Raw genomic sequence first — 23583 nt, 5'->3', positions numbered from 1 at the left:
GTTTGTGGATGCATTATTCCGTTGCAGGTCAAGAATAAAAAATAAGGTAAATTTGATGGATACACATATGAGCCTGCCTCCTAATTCTGAAATGACTGCATGAAGGTTTAGAGGAGCTGCTGAACTTGACTGGCAGCAAATGGCCCAGAAAACAACATAACATAACATTCAGTATTCCAAAACCAACAAAAAAATAGGCCACATGGAAAAACAAGGAAGCAGCATCCATTGAGAGTGTTGCTGTATGTTATCTGTGCATCCGCAGGTATATTTATGCAGATTGAAAAATTACATGTCTGGTGGCTTAACACCTGCAAACCTTGTGTTTTCTTATTATGTTGAAATGTTTCTTGGTTTCCTCATACAAAGCAGCAACTAAAGCACTTTCAACCAGTGGTGGTAAGAAGGTTAAGTGTTAATCAGCCCATACGTCCTAAGCCTGTACGTTTTCTTTTTAGTTTTGCAGTTTTGACCAAGTCAGCAGCAACTGAGCTTGTTGCAGCTTTGAATATCCTCGATTATATGGATCATATTGTTTATCCTAATGACATATTATTTTTCACACAAGTTTCAGTTGTAAACAAGCTATAGAAAATGTACAACAGTATATCTGTTGTTGTTTCCAAACATTAATTCATGCATGTACGCAAACTGTCACATGCATGCACCTTTCAATGGTGGGTGCTCTCACCAATAAAATGATGTACCTGTGCACATTAACACATTGTTGGTTTTGGTCTTCATGTGATTTCTTGAAAATAGGAAAAACAACACTAAATCACAGAATAATTTGTCTTGTTGAAAGCTAAGTAGACTTGTTATATTATTTTACTACAAAAACAAACATTTAACAAGAATATTTAATTAAAATATATAGTAACAGAACTTCTCTGTTCAGAGATGTTATCCTTAACATCCTCTTAAGTTGCTATTTTTGTCAAATTATTTTTGAGTAACTGTAAAAGATAGAGTGATCTTGCAGATGATGGTGATGCACCTGCCGCGGAGCTCCATAACTACAGTATTTTAACTTTGGTGCAGAAAGAAATGAGGCAAAATCAATCTTGGGTGTTGTTGCAATTGCAGCATAATTGCCAAATCACAAACAACAAACTTCAATATCTCGAAGCAACCTGACAAGTGAAGCTGAAATATTGTTTCATAAGTCAAAATTAGGCAATGTATTGCCAACATTTTCTCAATTAATGAACACAAAGTTCCCTCAAAAAAAATACAGACCCTCTTCATCTCAAAAGCAAATATGTTGCTTTCACAGAAGCATACAGAGATGCAAAAAACAAACATCTAGTACACACAGTGTCTACCACAAGCCTATAATAGTTCACAGATAACATCTAGAGAGGCAGAGGAGGACATCTGGAAGACAGATGAAGATACTCCACCTGTCACCATCAAAGATCGCCACAACAAAGAGAGATAAAGATAGCCCACGCTTTTCTGAGCTGAAGATAGCCTGATATAGAACCAAAGAGATGTTTTAACCCTTTTCTTGCCCAAGAAATGTTCGCAGCGCACACATTCTCTTTTTCAGTGATACTATTCCTCGTGTGTACATGGAAGTTGACCAGAACAGCTGCATTAGCTGAACGCCTTGCTCAAAAGCACCTTGGATGTGAGAGAGAGCAGTTCTTGCTCATGAAGTGTTACCCAGAGTGACAGCTGAAAATGCCATTTTACAACTTCATGAATATCAGGTGCTGGCTGACTGCATGCCAGCCCCTTACAGTCAGGTACAGCAGGGCTGCTTATGGAGAAGAATGCCAAAGATTAAAACGGGCTTTCCAAGAAAACACTAGGACGCCTCAGATTTATCGAAACAGTAGCAAACTTGTCATTTTTAAATGTTTTATCTGGAATACCAGCTGACAAGTGCTTGGCATAAACATTTCTCATTATTCAATTTTGAATTTGATGTCTAATCTAATTCTGTGGTGAAATAATCTGAACGGAGAAACAGAGAGAGCATCGACCAAATCCATCCTGTCTGAAACAGGCACTTTGCTGATGCAGTGAGGAGGGTGTGTGCAGCGGCAGCCGCATTAGTGTGTGGGTGGTGTGTGCAGTACATCTGCATGTGTGTGTTCATGTGTTTCTGGGTGTGTGTGTGTGTGTGTGTGTGTGTGTGTGTGTGTGTGTAAGTGGGGTTACACAAAGACCTCTCTCATTCACAAATTGAGCCATGTGGCGCCGGGCAGGTCCCTTTAAGAGGCATGTGTCAGAGTTTTCTACTAAGGCTGACTGCTGGAAAAAAAGGTGAGTGCTGATACATTATTCAAAAGCAAGGACACACACATACACACTCTCTCACACACGCTACATATCTGAAGGACATGTACATGAGTAAAGCAGTCGTGAGTGTGCTGAGCCACAGGAAAGCACGCTGATATACACGTCGACAAGGAAAGTTGATCAGTATAATGTCAGTCGTACATAAATGAGCGAAAACTTGGTCTATACATCCTCTCTCTCTCTACACACACACACACACACACACACACACATATATACACACACAGGCAGCAGAGGGGAGAAATCCTCAGCCTTCTGTTATTCAGTGTGCATAATTTATAGCAGCCCTAGATCTCCCTGCTAATGACAGCACACTGGGGCATCTGCAGCACAGCAGCAACAGCAACAGCTAACTGGCATGGCTGTGTGTGTGTGTGTGTGTGTGTGTGTGTGTGGGTATAATGCTCTGTTGAGACAAGGACAGTGAGAGAGACGGAAGGAGAGAGAAACAGAAGAGAAAGAGACACAGAGGGTGTCTGAAATAGACACAGATAACGCAACAAAGAGGGGAAGAGGATGAGACAGACAAGTGAGGGACCTCTCGCAACACACACACACACACACACACACACACACACACAAACAGTGTCAAGTCACTGATTCAACCAGTGAATTTCCCTGCATGTGCATTTATATTAACGTTCAGCATGTATGTTAGTCTGAGCGCCACCTTTTCTCTGCGTCTTAATTAAAGGATTCACAAAGTATTGCTCCCAGTGCAAACAGCAGTGTGAGCATGTGATTCACTTGCACTGTGGAGCCTGAAAATGTACAACTCAGATTCTGTAATGGCTCCACAAACACCTCCTCTCATCACTGGCTAATAGAGACAATTGTTCACTGCAGACCTCAGGGTGTTAGCACCAAAGGCAGCCGTAATGAAAGCTTAAATTCACTGGGCCTGTTTTAACGACTTGTTCAAGGGTGTGGCCTTGGATACGTTTCCTGTTGCAAGGATTGTTTTTGACATGCTGCGCCAGAGCAGAATTCTCCTAATTCTGGGATTTGGAGATCAATGCCACAGTGGTTCTGCCCTCCAGCTGCTGTACACACTGATGTGAGCCTGAGCTGAGAGACAACAGTGCATGTTCGCCCAGAAAATTATACTGCTGCTGCTGCTAAGGTACTAGTGGTGCACACATGCAAATACAGTCTGCTATGCACAGGTCAGGCAGTCAACATAGTCTCATATGCATGCACACTAGTCTGCAATTAAACTTTGTATACACGTTTGATACCACTTATACATAATTATACACATTTTGCATGCTCTCGTTTTTGTGCGTTACAGTAAGAGCAGAGCTGAGCTTAGTAAAAGACTGAAGATGGGGGGAAACAGTTAGGCCACACCTCTAAAACTTGCTCGAGAACATAAAATATCTTATTAGTTTAATCCATACGTGAGCAGAAATGTAAAAATGACTGTGCTTTCAGCAGTAACATGCTGTTAACTCTTTCTTTATCAGCAACAGAGTCTCCATTTGCCCAGTGTTGTACAACATCTGCAGCTAAGCACAGGTCACCAGATACCGTCGGTGAGTGCAGGTTTTGGTGGCTGTACAGGTAAAATGGTATCAAACGTAGAAACCTCACTGTGACAACACGGAGGGAAACTACCACAGTCACTACTCTAACAAGAAACTCCCGCTAAAACCACAAGTACTTGTTTTTTGCATTTATGTATATGTACAGGTTACACAAAGTCTGTCAATTAATGAGTATTAGAGGAGCTGGTGGGCATATTGTTGAACATACCATCTAGTAATGCTGACTCAAATTCTGTACTTTACGCTCAGACATATGCTCAGTCTTCTAATTAATTAATCAATTTACTCAAGAAATTGCTAACCTTTTTTGTGAGAATTTTCATGCAGGAACTATTTTCTTTCTACCAAACAACACCCACTAACCACATCACCATGCAAAAGGAAGCGTGCATCTACTGCTAGCTCACTGAGCACCACTGAGCTAGCTAACGTTGAAGTTCAGTCAAGATGGCGGCAATAGAGTACTACAGGAATGAGTCCTAAAACCCAGAAATGAGTTCAGATTTTTGCACTCCCAGTTCCACAATTAGATTTTTGGTTAGATGCCTGACAGGTCTGTAGTTAACACAAGCTTAAGAGACTTTCACGTTTTGTTCTACGACATAAAATGTGGCAGTAAATGCCCCCCTTGTGAACTTGTGCCATTGGCTTTTTGACCAGGGAACCAGGGCGATGCTAACTTCCGCATCGGCCTAAAAAAAGTCATTCCTGCAGCACTCTATTAATGTTTACATGTTGCGCTGTCACAAGCACAAGCCTCTTGTCCATGAGAAGATGCATACTTCCTTCTGTGTAGTGATATGGTTGGTGGGTGGAGTTCCGTAGAAACAAAATAGTTCCTACATGAAACTGTTCACAACAAGGTCTGTGGATTATCTTGAGTAACAGGGTCATGATTTCTGGAACGAGACATTGCTGGTGAGTTTTTCAAACATAGTTTTTTTGTACTTTGAGCACCAAAAGATGAGTGTCATCTTGTTCCATTATATTGGAGAGACGGCAGACATCTCTACAGCCGATATCTCCAACACTCAGCAACTCACACCAAAACAATCTAGATGGATAAACAGCACTACAGGAAAGGGGAAAATATGTGTTTTTCATTTTTGGGTGAACTGTCCCTTTAAGCTAGAAGAAGGTAACACTACAGTATATTCATTTTTAGACATTCTATGTACAATAAAACTAACCCTGAACTTAGTCTTCTCACTCTCAATGAGGTGAAATAAAGGCCCTTGCTATTATTGGAAGTTTTACATATGCATTATTGCGGCATCTATTTGTGATCTCAAAGCTAAATATCTCTCCCTCTCTCTCCCTCCCCCCTGCTCTCTTTCTCTCTGTTTCTCTCCTCCTCTGTGTGGCTGACTGACAGGAGGGCAGGCATAAGCTGAACCACACACTTCAGCTACAGTCAGCTACAGCATGAGGAGGGAGACAGAAAGTGGGGGGCAGAGTGAGAGCATGAGAGTTGAGGTATGCAGCACTAGCATCAGCATCAGTGACAGGAGCATGTTTGGGCATCAGATAAAGCTATTTTAGGAGGAAACTGTCAATGTATCTCAAAAGGCATGCCAACAGCAATGATCAGAGAAGACCTACATTACGCTGAAGACTGCCTGGGATGTAAGAAAGGATTGGTTTTGTACTTTTTAAGAGGGGAGTGTGAGCCATCCACACACTTAAGTTATTTTTCACTGAGTAAAACAGGGAGAGAGTAGTGAGAGAAAGGTAGTGAAGGCCAGCTGAGCTCAGCACAGACATACATGTGGTTTCAGTCGCTGAGGGCAGAACAAAGAATCCCTATCATTTACTTAACTCTTATAACCTTGAAGCGTCAGCCAGAGTCTGAGCTGCAATTTTGCCTCATCAAGCCGGATTCTATGTTTCGGTCAGAGGTCTTGGTCAGGTGAAAGGGGAGAGGTTATTGGATTAGCCGTGGTATACTCAATAACATAAACAATAAGAGAGAAACCTGACTGCTCTCACCACTTAATCAACATTGGCTCTGTTTTTGGAGGATGGCTCTGCTGTCTTTGATAGTGCAAAAGATGTAGTGTCTTAAAATCTCTCTTACAGCAAGGGGTCTGTGCGTCTATCTTTGCATAACCATAGCTTGCTGGAAGTATCAACATTTGTTGGCAGAAAGTCTAAATTAAACCTCAAGACAGTAACCTTATAAAAGATATTAGCTATATCATAGTCTGTGTTAGAGTTAACAAAGCTAACATCATGTGGCGTCTACATATTCATGTAGCACAGAAATATTACCTATAGGTCTCCAGCAACTCAGTCTGATAGGTGCTGCTAGTCCAGGAACATAGCAGTAAGCTTAGTGATGTAGCTCCAATGGCTACTATTATGCTGTTTTTATACTTCTTTTCTGTTTTGTATGATTGTTTGCATCTCTGCAGTGAGGTGATAGTGATGCTGTATTGTAGGCTACTGTAATGTATTTTCTTCTTTATGTTTGGCACTGTGGTGTTGCCGTAGTAAATGCTTGCTTGTATTTAAAGGGGAATTATTATGTTTTTCCGTATTTTCCCATCATAAATATAATGTCACAATGTTGTATCTTTATATTAAATGTGCCCAAAGTTTGAAATAATGATGTAAGCGTATGTAAAGTTAAAACTTCAAGCTTCAGATGATCTGAATTCCAACGGTTTTTCCTACTTTCGAGACAAGCCGACATCAGCACATGATGGATTTCTCTATATGGTCATCTGCTCCAGACACGCTACTGCTCGTAACCAAAACTGCTACATGTAGCTACATGCTAATGGCAGGGAAACATGTAATCTTGTTTGCTGATGTTATTAAACTTTCCCCCATTACAGATCGTATTCCTGCTACAGCTTGTGTTTTAAAGCTTTTATCGGTGATTTTTCACAGTGGAAAGTGCTGCTTTACTGCGTTACAGTCATTCCCCAGCTGCCATGACAGTGCAGAGACGGCGAGAAGTGGAAGACCTGGAAATGCTGACCAATCAGAGCTGTGTGGGCTTTTTCAGAAGGACGGACACTAAAACAAAGCCATTAAGAAAAGAGTGCATACAGGTGTTCCAGTGCAGACTGTATGAGGAAAATAAAGAGTTTTTTGTACATTAAAGCATGTAAGCACACTCTACAAGTATGAACCTGAAATTAACAGAATAGGTCCCCTTTAAGTTTTTTAAAGGTATATATGCCAGAGTAGAGTGTGTACTGTCATGACAGGATAAAGTTTGTTGAGGGTTTTCCCCTCTAAATAATTGTGCTACCCAGTACACAACAGCTGCAGTGTTCATTTCAGAAACATAGAGCTGCATCATCTTTACTCTCCCTATTCATTTTCCCAGGATTTTTCACCAAACACTCTTTTGCTGACTTATCAAAGTGGGTGAGGGGACAAGTGGACACACCATTTAAACATTAAAATAACAGCTTCCTGAATTACAGAAAACAATTTTAAGACAGCATTGTAGGAAATTGTCTGTAATAAATCAGCTAGGCAGTGCTATGAACATGCTCAGTACAACCCAGACATAATACTGAAAAAACACATATCAGTAAGTATAAACAAATGTCCACCATAATATATGTGTGCTGATAGAATTTGATAGGAGTTAGACAGAAGTGGGCGTTCCAACTGTTTGTCTGTGATTGGCTGGCTGTGTTTAAGATAGGGTTTGGGATTGGTTATGCTCAGGGTGTGTGTCTGCTGACACGCCTCTTACCTCGACCCTTCTTTAAGCTGCAGTTCCTTCTGTCTCAAATTAAATGCTTCTACAATATCCTCTCCAGTCTGATCACTGGCCAGGAGCCATGCTTGGTCGTAGCTCATGCAGCGGCTACCCTGACATTACTGCATCCACCCAATGAAAAGTGTCAGCGGAGCCAGTGAGTGAGCTACAACTGAGGCTGAGTCCTGGCCAATAAGCAGTTGTTGCCATTTTGCAGAGAGGGGTTATTTTGTAATAATTTACCTAAAGTTTATGTGTTTGAGATGTACTGAGTATACAGGAAGACACATGAAGCTGTATTTGTGCTGCAAAGAGAGTTATAATGTTTGAATACTAGTTTCCTGTTGTTAAACTGGGACCCCATTCAACCAGAGCAGAACTGTCTTAAGAAATAGAGTACAAACATTTTCATGAAGCATACTCAGCACAAATAATATTGAAATGTGATACATTTATGTTTGAAGTGTTCCTTTAACCTAGTGACTATTTGTGGGTGTGGATTTTGTACTGATGTGATTAGTTTTGGCAGATGAATCCAATCCATCCTGGGAAAGAAAAAGAGCTGACAGTGGTAACAAACATTTGTGTGCTTATGATGCTGTGGACATTCAGAGGCTGCTGGTTGCCACAGTGCATCTATAGTGTCACCACACACTCTGCAGTGTCTAATAAGGTTGTGTTTCTCCCTGTATCTCTGGCTTTTGGTGTGTGTGTGTGTGCCTGTGTGTGCCTGTGTGTGTGCGTGTGCGGGGTGAATCAGCTCATAAGTGGGTATCTCCTCTCTTGAGCTTATCCCTGCCTGGAAAATGTGTTTTAGACGGAAGCCTGATTGCAACAGCACCGTCATAAATAAATGACTTGATAATTTTAGCATGTCACGGAGGTAAAAATAGAACATCACGTTGTTAGCTCAAATGCTGGATGAACCCTTTGTTGAAACATCTGAGTTACTTCCTGCTAGGATTTAACACTTTACAGACACTGGTGGTTGGTTTGCATGGAAACTATGATGAATCTGTGTTTGAGGAACTTAAAGATGGAAAACGCAGTTCTGTATAATGACATTGTTTCAAAGGTTTTGTCCTCATGTTCACATATTCACACACAGCTTGTAATGGAGAAATGTGTGATGTTTCCACAGCTAAGATTGTATTACCCTCTCTTCTGTGCAGCAGGGGAAATTACTTCCTGTCTGTGTACTTTTACCACGTTTGCCACAGGACTAGCAGATGCTTTAACGCAGTAGTAGATGGTACAAACTGTAGTTACATCATCTCAGAAGCAGTGAAGCTCTTTAAATACTGAAGACATAGGTGGAATAGATTGTGGTGATGATTTGCAAAAAGTCAGAGATGCCTTTTAGGGATTATATTTAAAGTAAGAGACCTGGGAGCTTTTGCAACTAGCAGATTAAATGATATATAGATCACACTCTCTGAGAGCTTGGTTTATTTGTTATTTGAGCTGAGGATCTGACCCTGATTCTGCACCTTTTCTTTTGCCTTTTGTAAGAAAAGGGGTCAATTCAAGACTTTGTTTCTTGCTGTCGGAGAGAAATGAAGAGAGAGAATGTGAGAAAGAAAAGAAGAAGAGAGCACAACCCTCATCTTGAGACTACAGGCCCAGGTCTTTTTTTTTCCTTGTGTCATCTTGTTTATGTATAAAAGTCGTGCATGTGACAATAAGTTAAACAGACTTTCTGGCAGGCCTGGCCAGCTGCTGTACATAGTTTCAGCCACTTCTCACAGAAAATTAGTCATATAAAAACCAGGAAGAGCTACAGGAGTTATTGTTCAGTGTACTGCAAGAAATGAAAGCATAATTTCAAATGTCCATGCAGGAAATTTGCAACAAGTTGAGAGATTTGAACAGTTACCACCACCCACAGACTGTCACTGCAGTCAACACTGGCACTGTCAGGATTTTGCCACAGTTTCTGATATAAAACAGCAAGTGATTTGATGTGCAACACTGGCTGCAGGCAACAAGACAAAGTTTGGAGAGGAGGTTACCTCAAGACAAGGTTGCCGTCCCTGATCCCCATCACATGTCTAAATATCTTTATCTCTGACACACACCCAGGAGCTGGGTTGCACCTTAAGACTCCACATGCAGATTACTTCACTGTAATGATGTGATGATGCAGATCTTGCTGGAATCCAGGCGACACTGAAGTTTCAGTATCCACTGATCATCAGTGCTTGTCTAATCAACACAAGGAAGCTGCTGTTTGGGGCTTAACCCCGGGTTTAACTAAGAGGTTTAACTATGTCTCTCTCTCTCTCTCTCTCTCACACACACACACACACACACACACACACATACACACACGTTTCCTGCCACCCTTTTCAATTCATTATGGGTGACCGGGTTATGGAGGATTGAAGTGTCAATCGGCTCGCGCGCATGCACATGTGTATGAACGCTGACACGCTGTATAGACTACACACATGCACGCGCAGCCAGAGAGCGGTGACTGTCTCCTTACATCACCATGGCAGCTTCAGTGGCCCTTATAGTGCGGTGTGAGTGTATGGCAGGTATAACGGAAAAGCCTTAAACTTACCGCAGTCCTCGCACAACACTCTCTCCACATCCTTCTTCAGCTCCGGCTCACTGGCGTCCACAGGGGCGTACGATGCCTTGAATACCAAGGGCTCAGCGGTGGGGTCCATGAAAAAGATATATCTGTGGTCCTTCTCCACCGTGGTGCACGGGGCCTCGGAACCGAAGTCCCCGACGGTCACGAGCTGCTCCCTCTCGAGGCCGCCGCTGTTGACGGGCCACACGTCCAGCACTTTGACATTCACACTGTAGGGCTCCCGGGAGGAGACGTTCTCCGGGGAGGAGCGCACCTCGCCCTCGATGACCACGGCTGATCGGTACGCCTGGTCCTGGAGGGAGTTGAGACTCGGGGCGTAACAGGCGAAGGAGACCCCGATGACCAGCATGGAGAAATGCACTGGATCAAGCCTCATGCCGTCAGCCTGTGCTGTGCTGCAGTGCTGCTGGGCGGCGGAGCGAGCTGGAAGAGAGAGACGGCGGCGAACGGGCTCCGGCAGAGCAGGCAGGGCAGAGCGGCAGACCTTGTGGAAGTGTCCATGCCATCTGTGTCTGCCGCTGCTTTCCCCATACGGCTGCTGGCCTCGGATGGGGGGACACACCAGCCTAGGAACCGGAAACGGCCCGCTTCTGCATGCTTAAAAATGTGATTGCTGCATTCTCCTTCACCAACCACCCTCCCCCTCTTATCTCCCCTTTTCCTGAAAGGCAAAACAAGGCTCGTAAATTAGCCTCCTCTCGAATCCAGGGCTGAAACCTCTCTCTCTCTCTCTCTCTCTCTCTCTCTCTCTCCAGCTAATAGGCTAGCATCGCATGGGTGGGCGCATTGCCTCTCTGGAATGAAAAAAGCGGCTTGCGCGTATAGGGAATCACAAGAAACGATACGCACTCCACGCACACGGTTTGGTCCTTTATCCACTTATTTCGATCGTCAAAAGACTCCCACTCCTGCAAATCCGTGTGTTGGTGAGCAAAATAAAAAAAAGAGAGAACAGAAAACCGGGGAGGAACAGACGGACAGGATGAGATAGCAGCGGTTATCCGGTGAGGCGATGCAACAGTAGCGCGCACCCTCCAGCCGCGTCCCCTGCGCCCCTCATCAAACGCGAGCGGCTTACGTGAGCAAACATCACCTGCCCGGTCACTGGCGTCGGCTCGCCACGTCCTGCGCAAACACCCTAATGACCCGGGTACCCACCGGCACACCGCCACCGACCCAACCGGCATGTGACCATGCCGGTCGACTGTGTGTTAAAAGCTCTGCGGGTGGGTGCAAGAGAAATCACGCACGCAATGCACAGACACACAGTACAGAGTGCGCCTGTAGCCTGTAGCCAAGCCCTGCACGGCGCCCACTGTGGATCTCCAGTGCAAGAGGTGCAAGAGAGGCTATAGGCGACTACTACACACACTGCGGATAGTTGTTGCGATGACTAACGCTGCGAAATTCTCTCAATGGATTCCTCAGCATGGCGAGGCGAGCTGGGAGTTTCGAGACTTCAGCTTTAAATGTCCTCAGGCTCAGACATATATACGCTGGCTGCACGCTGCAGGAGAGCACACCCAAAACCTTACATGATCTACACTATTATGCGAGTCATTGCAGTTCACTTATATCGCCTTGGGATACTTTAACGACTCCAGGGCAACACGTGGGGGCACCAGCTACCCCAACCTGTGGGTATTATGCTGGAAACACATTCTACCTAACTATTCTGCCAACCCTGCTCAGCTACAGCTAATAAAACCACTTTTTTCAGTGTATGCATCTCCACCAATAAAAAGAGAGCTTTACACAATATGCTCAGGATATTTATGGTGACCACAAGTATCCCCTCCTCCCTCCACAGCAAACCAGTCCCTGCCTCCATCTCTGTATCCATCAATCAAGCCATTCATAAGATTCGCCTTTCCCTCCCTGTCAGAAGCTGTGCGCCCTTCGCTAGAGGTCAGAAAGCCTTTCATTGTCCACGCTGAGAAAGGGATAAAGTATAATGTCACGTAGGGGACACGTGGACAGGATTTTCCTTACTATAAATGACTGAGATGATAAAGAAAATGCATGAGAGGCCATTTCATCACGGTATGCGCCTAACTTGATGGCCTCATCCTCCCGCTTCACCATCAGCAGGGTCACGTCATGAACTGTCCATGGTGCTGAAAGGCTTGACAGGTTTAGTGCTCTGTCCCAGCAGGCCAATCACATGACAACTCATACAGGCTGAAGGCCACACCAGATTGCTGCAATGAGGGTTTGTCTCCTCGCCGCATGTGTCTGTAGTCACTTTAACATAAGATCCAAAGACTAAACCTCTTTTACTGGGAAGTCAAAGTAAAAGTAGCCTACAGTTTCAGTCCTGGGCGCTCTCCGTGGTCTAACGCCACCAAACGCGCAGGTTTACCTTTTCGTACTTAAATGTTGATGGTTATACATTAGTGGAATTGCTTTTCCACTCCAGGGATCGCCACAGCATTTCAAAAGGGGAAACACGTGTGTGATCCATCCCATGACCCACCCCCGCCTCTTTCTCTCTCCGCCCACTGCCCACCCATTCACCGATCTGACTCTCCTTCATTCATACAATCACCCATGCATTCATTAGAGACCCCATTCAAAGACCTCACACACAATTTAAGAATTTCCAAATTAGCCTTGAGAGCAAATCATTTATTGACAAAGCGGAGGGGCGTAAAAAACGATCCCTGCCACCGCCTGCCTCCACGATTCCCCTGATACTCGTGCTGAACCTGTGGGAATTATCAGAGCGGTTGTTTTTGGTAATGCAGCGGCATTTCAGCAGGGGGGTAGATGAGGTCACTTGGATTGGCCTCACATGATACACTTGCTTTCCAAACTGCTCCGCTGTCAGGATAATGCTCTCTATCTGTCTGCGATGCTGCTTCTCTTAGTGACACAGCGGGCTTTTTTGTTACAGTTATTATGTAGATATGTCTTTGCACACTTGTCCCAGATTTCCTTTTTCACAGTCCTCTTTCCCTCATTTTCTACATCACGAGCAATACTCATGAGCAAACTCAAATCCCAGCTGTTTTCATGCCCACCAGTCGCTGTCCGTGGTTCTGAAAACAGACTCAAACCACAATGGAAATGAGTGGGCTTGTGCTAAAAATAAAAAGACCCAACCCATCCTAGTTAACACTTCTTCTTTTACCAGCTAATCAATCAGAACAAACTTACATTTGGAGTTAAACATATGTTAGGGCATCTAATTATAAATGTATGTGATCTGTGTGAGTTTAATAAGAATTCTGCAATCTGTGACTTTAATTGACCTACAGTGTGAATTTTACAGTGACTTGGTGAGGAGAGAATGCTGAAATACATGTTTTCATTTCAGAAATCTCCTTTCAAAAAGGCTGATACACAAATATTATACAGATGATTTTAAGTTTATGTTTCTTATTTTCCAGATTCCGTCTATTTATATTAATTATACACCACTGCCTTCTAATCCTATTAAGCCGTCATCCTTTCAAACATCCATCATGTTACCCACATCATTCTTCTACAGGAGGTCTGCTCCACCCCTCAGGGCCCATGAAGGCTGAAGACCTCATAACTTTATCTGAGACGTTATGTTGTCACTGCTGTTGTGACCTTATATGACCTTTAAAAGCAGGTTCAGGCAAACTTGAATAAACTCATACAATGAGATAAGAAAGTGGTAAAACTGAAAATAAATCTTAACTGAAAAGTTATAATATCAGAGAATTAATAAATGGTGTAATTACACTATAAATAAATGACAGCTTCACGTTGAAATAGAAATCCTTTAAAGATTTTCTGCATTGTCTGTACATTTATATATGTGGATTCATGTATTTTTCTATCTTTCTGATGTGTTAATTGTCATAGATGTTAGATTTTGGTGGCTTTTTGTCACCACTCTTTACTGATGAACCCTTTCAAGGCCATTGACAAACAGTGGCAGGCAAGCAAGTCCAATCACAGGGTAATGATTCATGATGCTTCACAGTGTATCAGCCCCCTCCCTTAGACTCCCACACAGCTATCATCCACTGTTCATTCAGAAATTTCTGTTTCACTCTGATCTCTCTGTGTGTCTCTCCTTCCCACAGGGGCTGTCCGGGTTCGCTGTCCAAGGTGCTGAAACACCCAAACCAATAATCATCAGGTATGACTTTTGTCCCTGTTATCTATCTATCTATCTATCTATCTATCTATCTATCTATCTATCTGTGTTGTTGGTACTGCAGTGTTTGAGGCTCACATGGGTGGGGGTTAACTTTCACTTGCATTACAGGACTACACTGAAGGCTGAAGTAAAAAATTGTGTGAAACGTTGTAAAAACAGCGCGAGTGTCTTGAACGCAGCCCGCTCGGAGTACTACAGTAACACTAACTACAGTTACTTTCATTTTTTTCACCCTCTTCTCCTCTCTCGTCTCGCGATAGAGCGGCGGAGTGGTTTGACGGGCAGTCGAGGTTGCAGCAGGCAGAGGGAGACGGTGGAAGGTAAAGCAGGGAGGCAGCATCATGGCGGACAGAGACAGTGGCAGTGACCACGGAGGGCCCACCGCAGGCCCCGGCTCGCTGCCCCCGGGTGCGATGGGCGCCATGTCCCGGCTGCAGCACGACACCGAGGAGCTCGCCTCTAAGCGCGTCGACATCCAGAACAAGCGCTTCTACCTTGACGTGAAGCAGAATGTTAAAGGCCGCTTCCTAAAGATAGCCGAGGTCGGGGCTGGGGGAAACAAGAGCCGCCTCACTCTCTCCATGTCGGTTGCCGTGGAGTTCCGCGATTATCTCGGGGACTTTATCGAACATTACGCCCAGCTGGGCCCGACCAACCCAGACATAGTGCAGGATGAGCCCCGGCGGGCGCTCAAGAGCGAATTCCTGGTGCGGGAGAATCGGAAATATTACATGGATCTGAAAGAGAACCAGAGGGGGCGGTTCCTAAGGATCCGACAGACCGTTAATCGGGGGCCCGGATTGGGAAGCGCGCAAGGCCAGACCATCGCTCTGCCGGCGCAGGGTCTCATCGAGTTCCGCGACGCGTTGGCCAAACTCATCGATGACTACGGCGTGGACGAGGAGCCGGCGGAGCTCCCGGAGGGCACCTCGCTCACGGTCGACAACAAGCGCTTCTTCTTTGACGTGGGCTCCAATAAGTACGGGGTCTTCATGCGGGTCAGCGAGGTGAAGCCCACGTACCGGAACTCCATTACGGTTCCGTGCAAAGTGTGGTCCAAATTCGGCAACACCTTCTGTAAATACGCGGAGGAGATGAGGAAGATCCAGGAGAGGAGTAGAGAGAAACGGGCCTCCGAACTGCTACCTGAGGGCCCGCACGGCGGAGATGACGGCGACGATGACTGACGCGGATTTTAGGAGAGAGCAGAAACGAAACAACAAAGACAAAACTGAACTCTGAGAGAAAACGAGACTTTTAACTGTAAAATAGAAAGAGAATTTCCAAGGGAATCACCCCACACACACAACCTCCACAGACATGGCAGCACCTCTGCTGTCTCCTCGCTCATTCTACTGGATGTCACTTACCACCCATGTAACAGTAAGCCGCTGCTATCAAGGATTGAACTGTAAGATATGAACTGTTTCCTACTTGATTTAAATGACAATGAACAGAGTGTTTATATCTCTATCAAACGACAGATTTTGCACACATCAAAGCTATTTCGAAAAAATGTTTAAATGTTTTCAAACTGGTAATATACTAAGATTTAATCAAAGTAAAACCAGAGGTCTATTATATAAAATGACAGTCTTCATGTAGAACGAATATTTGACATCAGCACAAAGAGAATATATTATGGACTTTATGAAACCAAAATCTGATACCAGATGTATAGTTTATTATAAAGGTACGCAGAATAAATATGAAAGCGCTCTAAAAGTGTATGAATTGCAGAACGCAGCACTACAGGCCTGTAAACACCTGTCAGCATGTGTGTAGGCTCATGTTTTGAAAAGAAGTTTGGCAAAGTAGGCTATAGTCTTTAATTTGACCGAAAACGTAGTAGGCTAATGAAAGCATTTCTATCATGCCATTATGGAAAGGTTGAAACTCAAAAATAAATAGCCTATTTGCCTCAAACAAATGGGATAAATCTATCTCTGAGCTACTATAATGAATATCAACCCTCTTGCACCATGTCCATATAAACTTAAATGAAAAAAGTGCTAACTTAGATGTACTAATTATGATTTTGTGAATCAGCTGTAAAAAAAAATCCTTATTAAGATACCCACGTTTTCTGTGGGTTAAATTTTTTCTTTGTTTCTTTGTTTGTTTTTTCCTCTGGGGGGGTGGGGGATGCAAAAGGATAAGGTCCACCTGTGGGAGCGCAAGGCGCGGAAACAAACAAAAAAAGACACGTCAGCGCAGCGCGCGGCGAGGCAACGCATCCTCTCTGACGTCATTACGACCCGTGCCTTATACACTCCACTCGTTTACGTGTTCTCACGTGGATGGTCTGTGACCTCGACCGCTGTACGTTTTCATTTACGAGTGCTGTTATGTAGGCCGAAATATATACTCACCGGGGCTGCGTTAATTCACACCCCTGTGGTGCATGGAGCATGGGTGGCAACACCAAAAGTAAGCTGAAAGGCTGCTGGGAGCTTGGGGGGCCAACGATGATAGTGGGTAGAAACAGAGCGGGGCCTTCAGAGAGATGAAGCGCTGCCGTACTTGCACTTTGGAAAGGGGGGGAGGGGGGGCAGCACCCCTGCCCTAGCAGCACCCCTGCCCTGGTGGCCTCTCGCAGAGTAGAGATGTGTCTCCCTGGGACAGGAGAAGGACCCAGGATATACCACTGGGTGTCAGCATGGAGATTCATCTGGAGATGTTACGGGTGGTTTTGCACACCATATGCACCATGATGTTTAAAAAACAGCAACAACAAAAAACTAAATCAGGAGCGGCTGGATGAGGCTATTCGTCAGAGCTGAGATGGATGTTGTTAAAGAGCCAGACAGTCAGCCAGCCAGCCAGGCAGGCCAGCCGGCCGTGCCATGCCGTCAGTCTGAGTGCAGTCCAGTGGATGTAGAGGCCTATCAGTGCAGGGCCGAGGCAGTATCTATCTCTTTATGGTGCTACAGCCCCTTGATCGCTCTTTGGGGGCCTCGCCACTCAGAATATGTCACTTTTGCATTATTTTTATTCTGATGCTCTTTTTTTTCCTTTTCTCCACATTATGTTGTCCAATACGTGTCAGGTTTCTCCCTCCCAGGCAGAGAGGAAGCCACTGACTAGTGTAGGACATTTCATATTAGTGTGCAATATTGTGTACGTGCCAATAGTGGCATTGTATCACGTGTATAGACTATTAAAAGACGAAAAAATGTATAGGCTGTGATCAGTAGATATTTGAAAGCATGACGATGAGGTTGATGCATCTGCATTATATTTCCGAAATGTGAAGTCTTTCTTCTCACGCACTTGCTCAAAGTGAAAAAAAAAGTCAGACTAGTAGTGAGATATTTTTCCTGTCATGTTCTGTAAACCAGTAGGCTGCCTTGTCCGTCTATCAGTGCGCGTAGACTAGTTCGGATGTTTTACGTCCCCCTACGGAGTCACCCCAGAGAAAAACCCTTCCCCTCCTCATTCCTCCCCTAACACACACACAACGCAGACAGTCAGCAACCTCCGACTGTCTCCATGTCAGCCTCTCTGCAGCGGCCTACACCGAAGCTGAATAGTATCTTGGGGCTTGGGTCCAGGGGTGGCTGAAACACACACACATGCGTACAGTCTCTCCCTGCTGAGGCCTCTTGTCGCTATCTGAGTGTTTGGGAGGCCTCTAAAGTATTTTGAATGGTGTCTAGAACTGCACAAGGCCTCCTGTCATTAGCAGCCAGGAAACTGTGTGTTTGGAGCCTGAGTGCGACCCCTCTCTCGCCTGGGACTGCCGATTGCAGGACAGGTGAACTACGATTTGACTTTTGCTTGTCTGCGGTTTCACTTGAGCTAGGCGATAGTGATCGGCCGCAGCAGACCCAGAGGACAGAGGAGTTTGTTGTTGTTTTTACAATGAGGATCACAATCCTTCTCTCTTATGTGGGCAGACTCTGATCTCAGGTCTGCTCCTCTTTCCCAGCTCATGATTCAAAGCGTAAAAAAAAAAAGGCCCTGCCTCTTTGTCTGTGCAATAAAACTTTGTCCGAATGCCCAAATACGCTCTGTCAGACACACTGTCCATTCCTTCCTTTTGACCTGGTCGACCTTTAGGCTTACACTGAAGTGCTAGTCATCTGAAGTGCTATCAGCTTTATTTAAAGCAGGTTGGCCTGCGACACTACGACTGAGCCTGCTCACAGGCCCTGTCCGAGTGGCGTGCAACCTAGGTGGCATGAAGGGGAAACACAGACTGCATGGATTGCAGCTTTAGAGGCATCAGCTGGATAAAGGCTGCTAATGTAGTTACAGCCTGCGCCTGCCAGACATGTGGGATAGCACAGTGATAGTTAGACTGAAGTAAAATTCCCCAAAGCACACCTGGGCTGAAACGGTATCAGGAGTCCTTGCTTTAAAAAAGTTGATCTGTGTTTGATTGGGCATGCCTGCGGCAATAGAGCCAAGAAAAATGTTCCAGAAAATCCCATCTGTTCCACGCAGGACGATTGGCCCAGGGTTGTCTCCGAGTGTCGGTGAAAGGCCTGATGAAGCCTGGCACTGCACTGTGGGGGCTTACCAACAGCAGCCTATCACGACCTACTGACCCCGCTGTCAGACAGATCCAGTTAGGACCTTTCTCTCTGTTTTGGAGAAGAGCAGGAAGTCTCTTTCTCCTCTTGCAGAGATGACTGCATTTTCTCACACTGCCCTGTGATTATAAAGAGCCCGTTTCCATTAGACACACGTACAAGCCACCTATGACTATGTGCCTGGCAATGCACATCTGAGGTCAATCTGAGTTCATCTTGAGTTCAACATGAGTCTGGACTCTCTGTTGTTATACAGCACTTATTCCCCAAAGTGTTCTAGCTTTAGCTTGATTGAATTTAGGCCTCCAGGAGGCTAATGCTACATGAAGACTGGAAATACAACACTTCCTTTCTCTCTTTCTCTAATGGCCAAATATAAGGAGAGCCTGAACCTGCTCATAGAGAATACTTTGTGAATGCCTCACTCTGTGAAATGCACACATTTCTTTAAAAGACGTGTCATTTTGCTCTGTTACAGACTGTAATCGCCAGGTGCTACTGGGTCAGCTGTGCTTTTAGTGCAGAGTGATTCTGTTGTGAAACATGACTCGTGCATTTTGGGTCGTAGATCTATCCGAGTTACACAGAAAGGGGAGGGGGCGGGGGGCGGGTCTTGTGATTTTGCTGAAGACAGTGTGATCAAATCTGATTTCTCCGTTTATCAGAGCTCACCCAGTGTCACAGCAAAAACCTGGCGTGACCTTGCAGCCATGTTGTGCCCACGTTACGCAGTCATCCATTTCTGGGACTCGAATGCAAAATGGTAGGCAGATTTATCCATCCTGTTTTCTGTGTAAAGCGTCAGTGGTCAAGCTGTGTGCTGTCCTCAGTGGCTCTGGCTAAGTTCAGTGTACAGGGGTGATGGTGCACTGAAGCTGTTAACATTGACGAGAACGGTGTTCTGATTTATTATACAGCGGTAGCCATCGTAGCAATCCTTTATTGTGATGTAATAATCCTGCCTTTTGTCTGTTATGACTGCAGTGTTCATTTAGTCCAATGTTATTCAAAAGAGCTTTTTTTTTTCATTGCTCAAACAACAGGTGACCATTCCTTACACATTTCAACTGATGGAAAAAGAAGAAAAAAATGTAATCGTAGATGTAACTCAAACAGTGCAGCAGTAGCTACTTGTTGCATGTACTCAAAGTCAGATTGCTATGATGGCTCCAGCTGTAGGCGCTTCATCTGCTTGTTCCTCCTGTCTTAAACAGGGTGATTATTCACCTTTCTGACTGCATTCAAACAACAACACGTACATGACTTTTAAAAGCAAACTTCCGCAATCACCGACTTAAAACAGACTGAAATTCCATGAGGTGTTCCAGACAACCAAATCTGCTCTGTTTCTGGTTTCAGTGTTGTAGTCTTTCATGGGCCATGTAGAGTTCCTGGTTAATCACACAGCCAATCGCAGCCTCTGGTCAAAGCCAAGCACTATATGACTCATCACAAACCACTGACAGAGGAGCTCATTCAGCACGTCTTCTGTTTGTTCATGCACCGAGTAGTAGGGTCCATCATGTTTGCAGACTGTACAGGCTACTGTTGTGTATAGTTACAAAGACGTTTATTCAAATGTTTTGAAGACGCTGGGAAATGGATCCTGGATTTTAAGGGGTGGGGTCAATGCACAATGAACATATCCCATGTCACAGTTTGGTCTAAATCCCTTTACCATCCCCATATGAGATAATATGTTGTATCTTTCAAAAATATTTTATCTGTGGCGTGTGTGTGTATATATATATATATGGTTTGTTATATATGATGCTCCTCCTTTCAGAAAAATATAACATGTAAACGGGAAAAACATATTGCTGTTTTTTTTCCTTTGTATTTTATACTTACAGAAAGCATTGAATAAAAATGGATAAATACTTGCACTTTAGATATATTAAGAAGAATAAAAATCTGCATATTATTTTTGATAGGGATCTCACATTCAAAGAGTATAAATTACAGGCTTTGTGACTATTGCTGGACAGAGATGTATTGAGTTCTACTTATTGAAGTATATTTTGTCTGTGTGTCAGAAGGTTTACTAAAGTAAATTGCATGATAAAGTAGTGCTACACCGATATTGTTCTTTTTTTTTTTTTTAGTTGGTAAAAATGTCTGAAAACTGTGATAACAACCCTCTTGTATCATGTTAAACCTCTCCTCACCCCTTCTAGAATATTTCTTACTGAAATATGGCCTTTCCTGACTAAATGACGATGGTGCTTACTTTGGCTTTGACATTGAGCTCATCCTATACATCTCAACATCATCATAACTCGCGTCCTTACACTTCATTACTTTCTGTTATGTACTCTCACTACCTTATTAAATTTCCGTTGATGGCAAAAAAAGGTGTGCTGTTTTGTACATTGCTGTTTGTTTTAATGTTGGGGGAGCCTTGTTGTCTGAAAAATGACTAATCGCGCAATAAAAAGTCATTCCACACGTCCCTGTCTCCGCACAACTGTCTCAACACTACAGTCATCCATTTTTTATCAGGGATGGGCTCCAGAAATAAAACAGAAAACTAAAAGGAAATTATTTAAATATTCATTCCTCTTGACCAAATATCGCCAAATATAGGTCCAGTGTGTAGGACTTAGGGGCGTCTATTTGCAAAAAGTTGTATAATATTCATAACTATATTTGTAATAGTTTATAATCATCTGGAACTAAGAATTGTTGTGTTTTCATTACCTTATAATGAGTTGTTTATACCTACATACAGAGTGCATCCTCTGCCATGGAGATGTTGTGCTACAGGAGCCCAGAATGGACAAACCAAACACTGGCTCTGGATAAGGCCATTCACGTTGGCCGCTGTAGTTCTCCTACATGCTTGGCACATGTGAGAAGCTTCAATTCTGCAACTTCACCACTAGATGCCACTAAATCCTACACACTCAACCTTTAAAATGGCCATGCCTATCTCGATGTTAATTAATGCTGTTGTGATGCACATATGCACACAGCACAGGTACTGTATTGATTAATTATATATATGTATATATATATATATATATATATATATATATATATATATAAAGTCCATGTATAAATGAGAAGTTAATTAATTTGAGTATATTTAATTAATTACTTCTAACTATCTACAATCATTTAAATCTTTGGAGTTTGGAGTTATCCCCCTGTCATCTGTCCTTGGAAAGCATCTTCATGTATTAATGAATACAAACTGCACAGACACCATAGGAGAGTAACAACAGTGGGTGGATACAAAGATCAAATTTTAAACAGTGCTCCAGACATCTGGTTTTGACTTCCACGAGGAAACCAAAGGTAGAGTGCCAGATTGCTGCCACAGCAGGAAAGAGGACATGCTGTTGACAGAGGAGAATCAACTGTTATCAGCCAGGTGAGGATTTTTCAGTTTGCAGGAGGCAACAGGTCAGTGCACCAAAAGCAATAAAAGCGATGGCACCTCACATTAAATTGTCAGCTGTTGTGAACCAGACATTCTAACCAGCAGACGTGGTGGCAGTGATGTGGAGATCAGTGGGAGCTGTGAGAACAAACTGGGCAAAGATGAAAGTCTAACCATGATATAATTTAACTGTCATTATTATTATTACTAAATTGACACTGCTCAATAATAAACAAACATTTTGTAAGAGTTCTGATTTAAATTGGACTGTTCAGTAATTACATTGGCAATAGCATATCGGTAATACACAGCAGCTTGGAAGCTATATCAACGTTCTCGGAAGGTTTCCTTTTCATCTGAAAAATACAGCCCCTCCTCTTTGAATTGTGTTTTGCAAGTCTTCTGTGTTATATCAAACTAATGCAATTACAGTCTAAGGGGAACTGAATAGCAAATTAGATTTTTACATTTTGGTTTTATCTTTTGGCTCTAGTGTTTGGGCTCTGTTGTACACAAGCTGGGGTTGTTTTCAAAGCTGAAGGAGCAGAAACACTGAAATCGCCACTGTAAAAACACAGTGGCAGCAGAAAAAAAAAGGAATTAGACAAAGAACATGCAGCTAAACATGCAATAATAACAATAATATTTTTTTTGCAAAGCACTTCTATAGGTCCAAAGTGACAGATAAAAAAAAAAACCACGATTGAAATTCAGTAAAAACTATTGAAACAATTGAAAATAAAAATAATATAATTGCAGATGGAGTTACAGGACAAAAAAAAAAATAGGCATAGAAGAGGTACAGACAGTGGTAGCCGACAATAATTCTTACAGGTGTTAAAAGCATATTTTAAAAGGTGTGTTTTAAGAAGTTTCTTAAAACTAAGGAGATTGAGTTCAATTTCTAAGCTCTTCAAGCATAGCAATCCACAGTCAGGTAGGGCTGAGCAATAAATCGATGTTATTTTGTGATATCAGACTTCATATCGTCACCATAAGTCAAGTGTTCTTTTCCTGGTTTTAAAGGCTGCATTACAATAAAGCGATGTCATTTTCTGAACCTATCAGACTATTATTGCTGCTCTATTATTGATGGTGGTCAGGATATCCACATTACCTCTGATTATATATCAAAAATCTCAGTGTGTAAAAATGTTGTGAAAGCACCAATAGTCAACCCTACAATATTGCCATAAAATCAATATCAAGGTATTTGGTCAAAATATTATGATATTTAATTATCTCCATGTGGACAGCCCTATAGTTGGGTTGGGGGCACTGCCTCAGTCTTCTATAGTTTTCAGGTAGGAGCAGATTGTTTTAGGGCTATTAGAGCAAA

General features: G+C 43.4%; 2 protein-coding genes across 6 annotated transcripts in view; one reads left to right on the top strand and one right to left on the bottom strand.

The window, feature by feature from the left end:
- Positions 1-11214, bottom strand: part of nrg2b (neuregulin 2b) — a 90123-nt gene extending 78909 nt beyond the window's left edge. For all 5 annotated transcript variants that reach the window (XM_049585562.1, XM_049585563.1, XM_049585565.1 and 2 more), the window contains exon 1: positions 10148-11214. In XM_049585562.1, the coding sequence (XP_049441519.1) occupies positions 10148-10559 (412 nt within the window). In that variant the 5' untranslated portion in view covers positions 10560-11214. The remainder of the gene's footprint in view (positions 1-10147) is intronic.
- Positions 11215-14560: 3346 nt separating this feature from the next.
- On the top strand, positions 14561-21302 carry purab (purine-rich element binding protein Ab). Its single transcript, XM_049585578.1, has one exon. The coding sequence runs from the start codon at positions 14663-14665 to the stop codon at positions 15506-15508; it is 846 nt and encodes a 281-aa protein (XP_049441535.1). The 5' UTR covers positions 14561-14662; the 3' UTR covers positions 15509-21302.
- The last annotated feature ends 2281 nt before the right edge of the window (positions 21303-23583 follow it).

Source organism: Epinephelus fuscoguttatus, linkage group LG9 (assembly GCF_011397635.1).
Source record: "Epinephelus fuscoguttatus linkage group LG9, E.fuscoguttatus.final_Chr_v1".
NCBI lineage: Eukaryota > Metazoa > Chordata > Actinopteri > Perciformes > Serranidae > Epinephelus > Epinephelus fuscoguttatus.
The sequence above is the reverse complement of the archived record's forward strand: the minus strand, read 5'-3'. Positions and strand labels throughout refer to the sequence as shown.

Bases quoted from the DNA above. Each gene is read 5' to 3' on its own strand.
- purab (XM_049585578.1), top strand. From the start codon at position 14,663: ATGGCGGACAGAGACAGTGGCAGTGACCACGGAGGGCCCACCGCAGGC.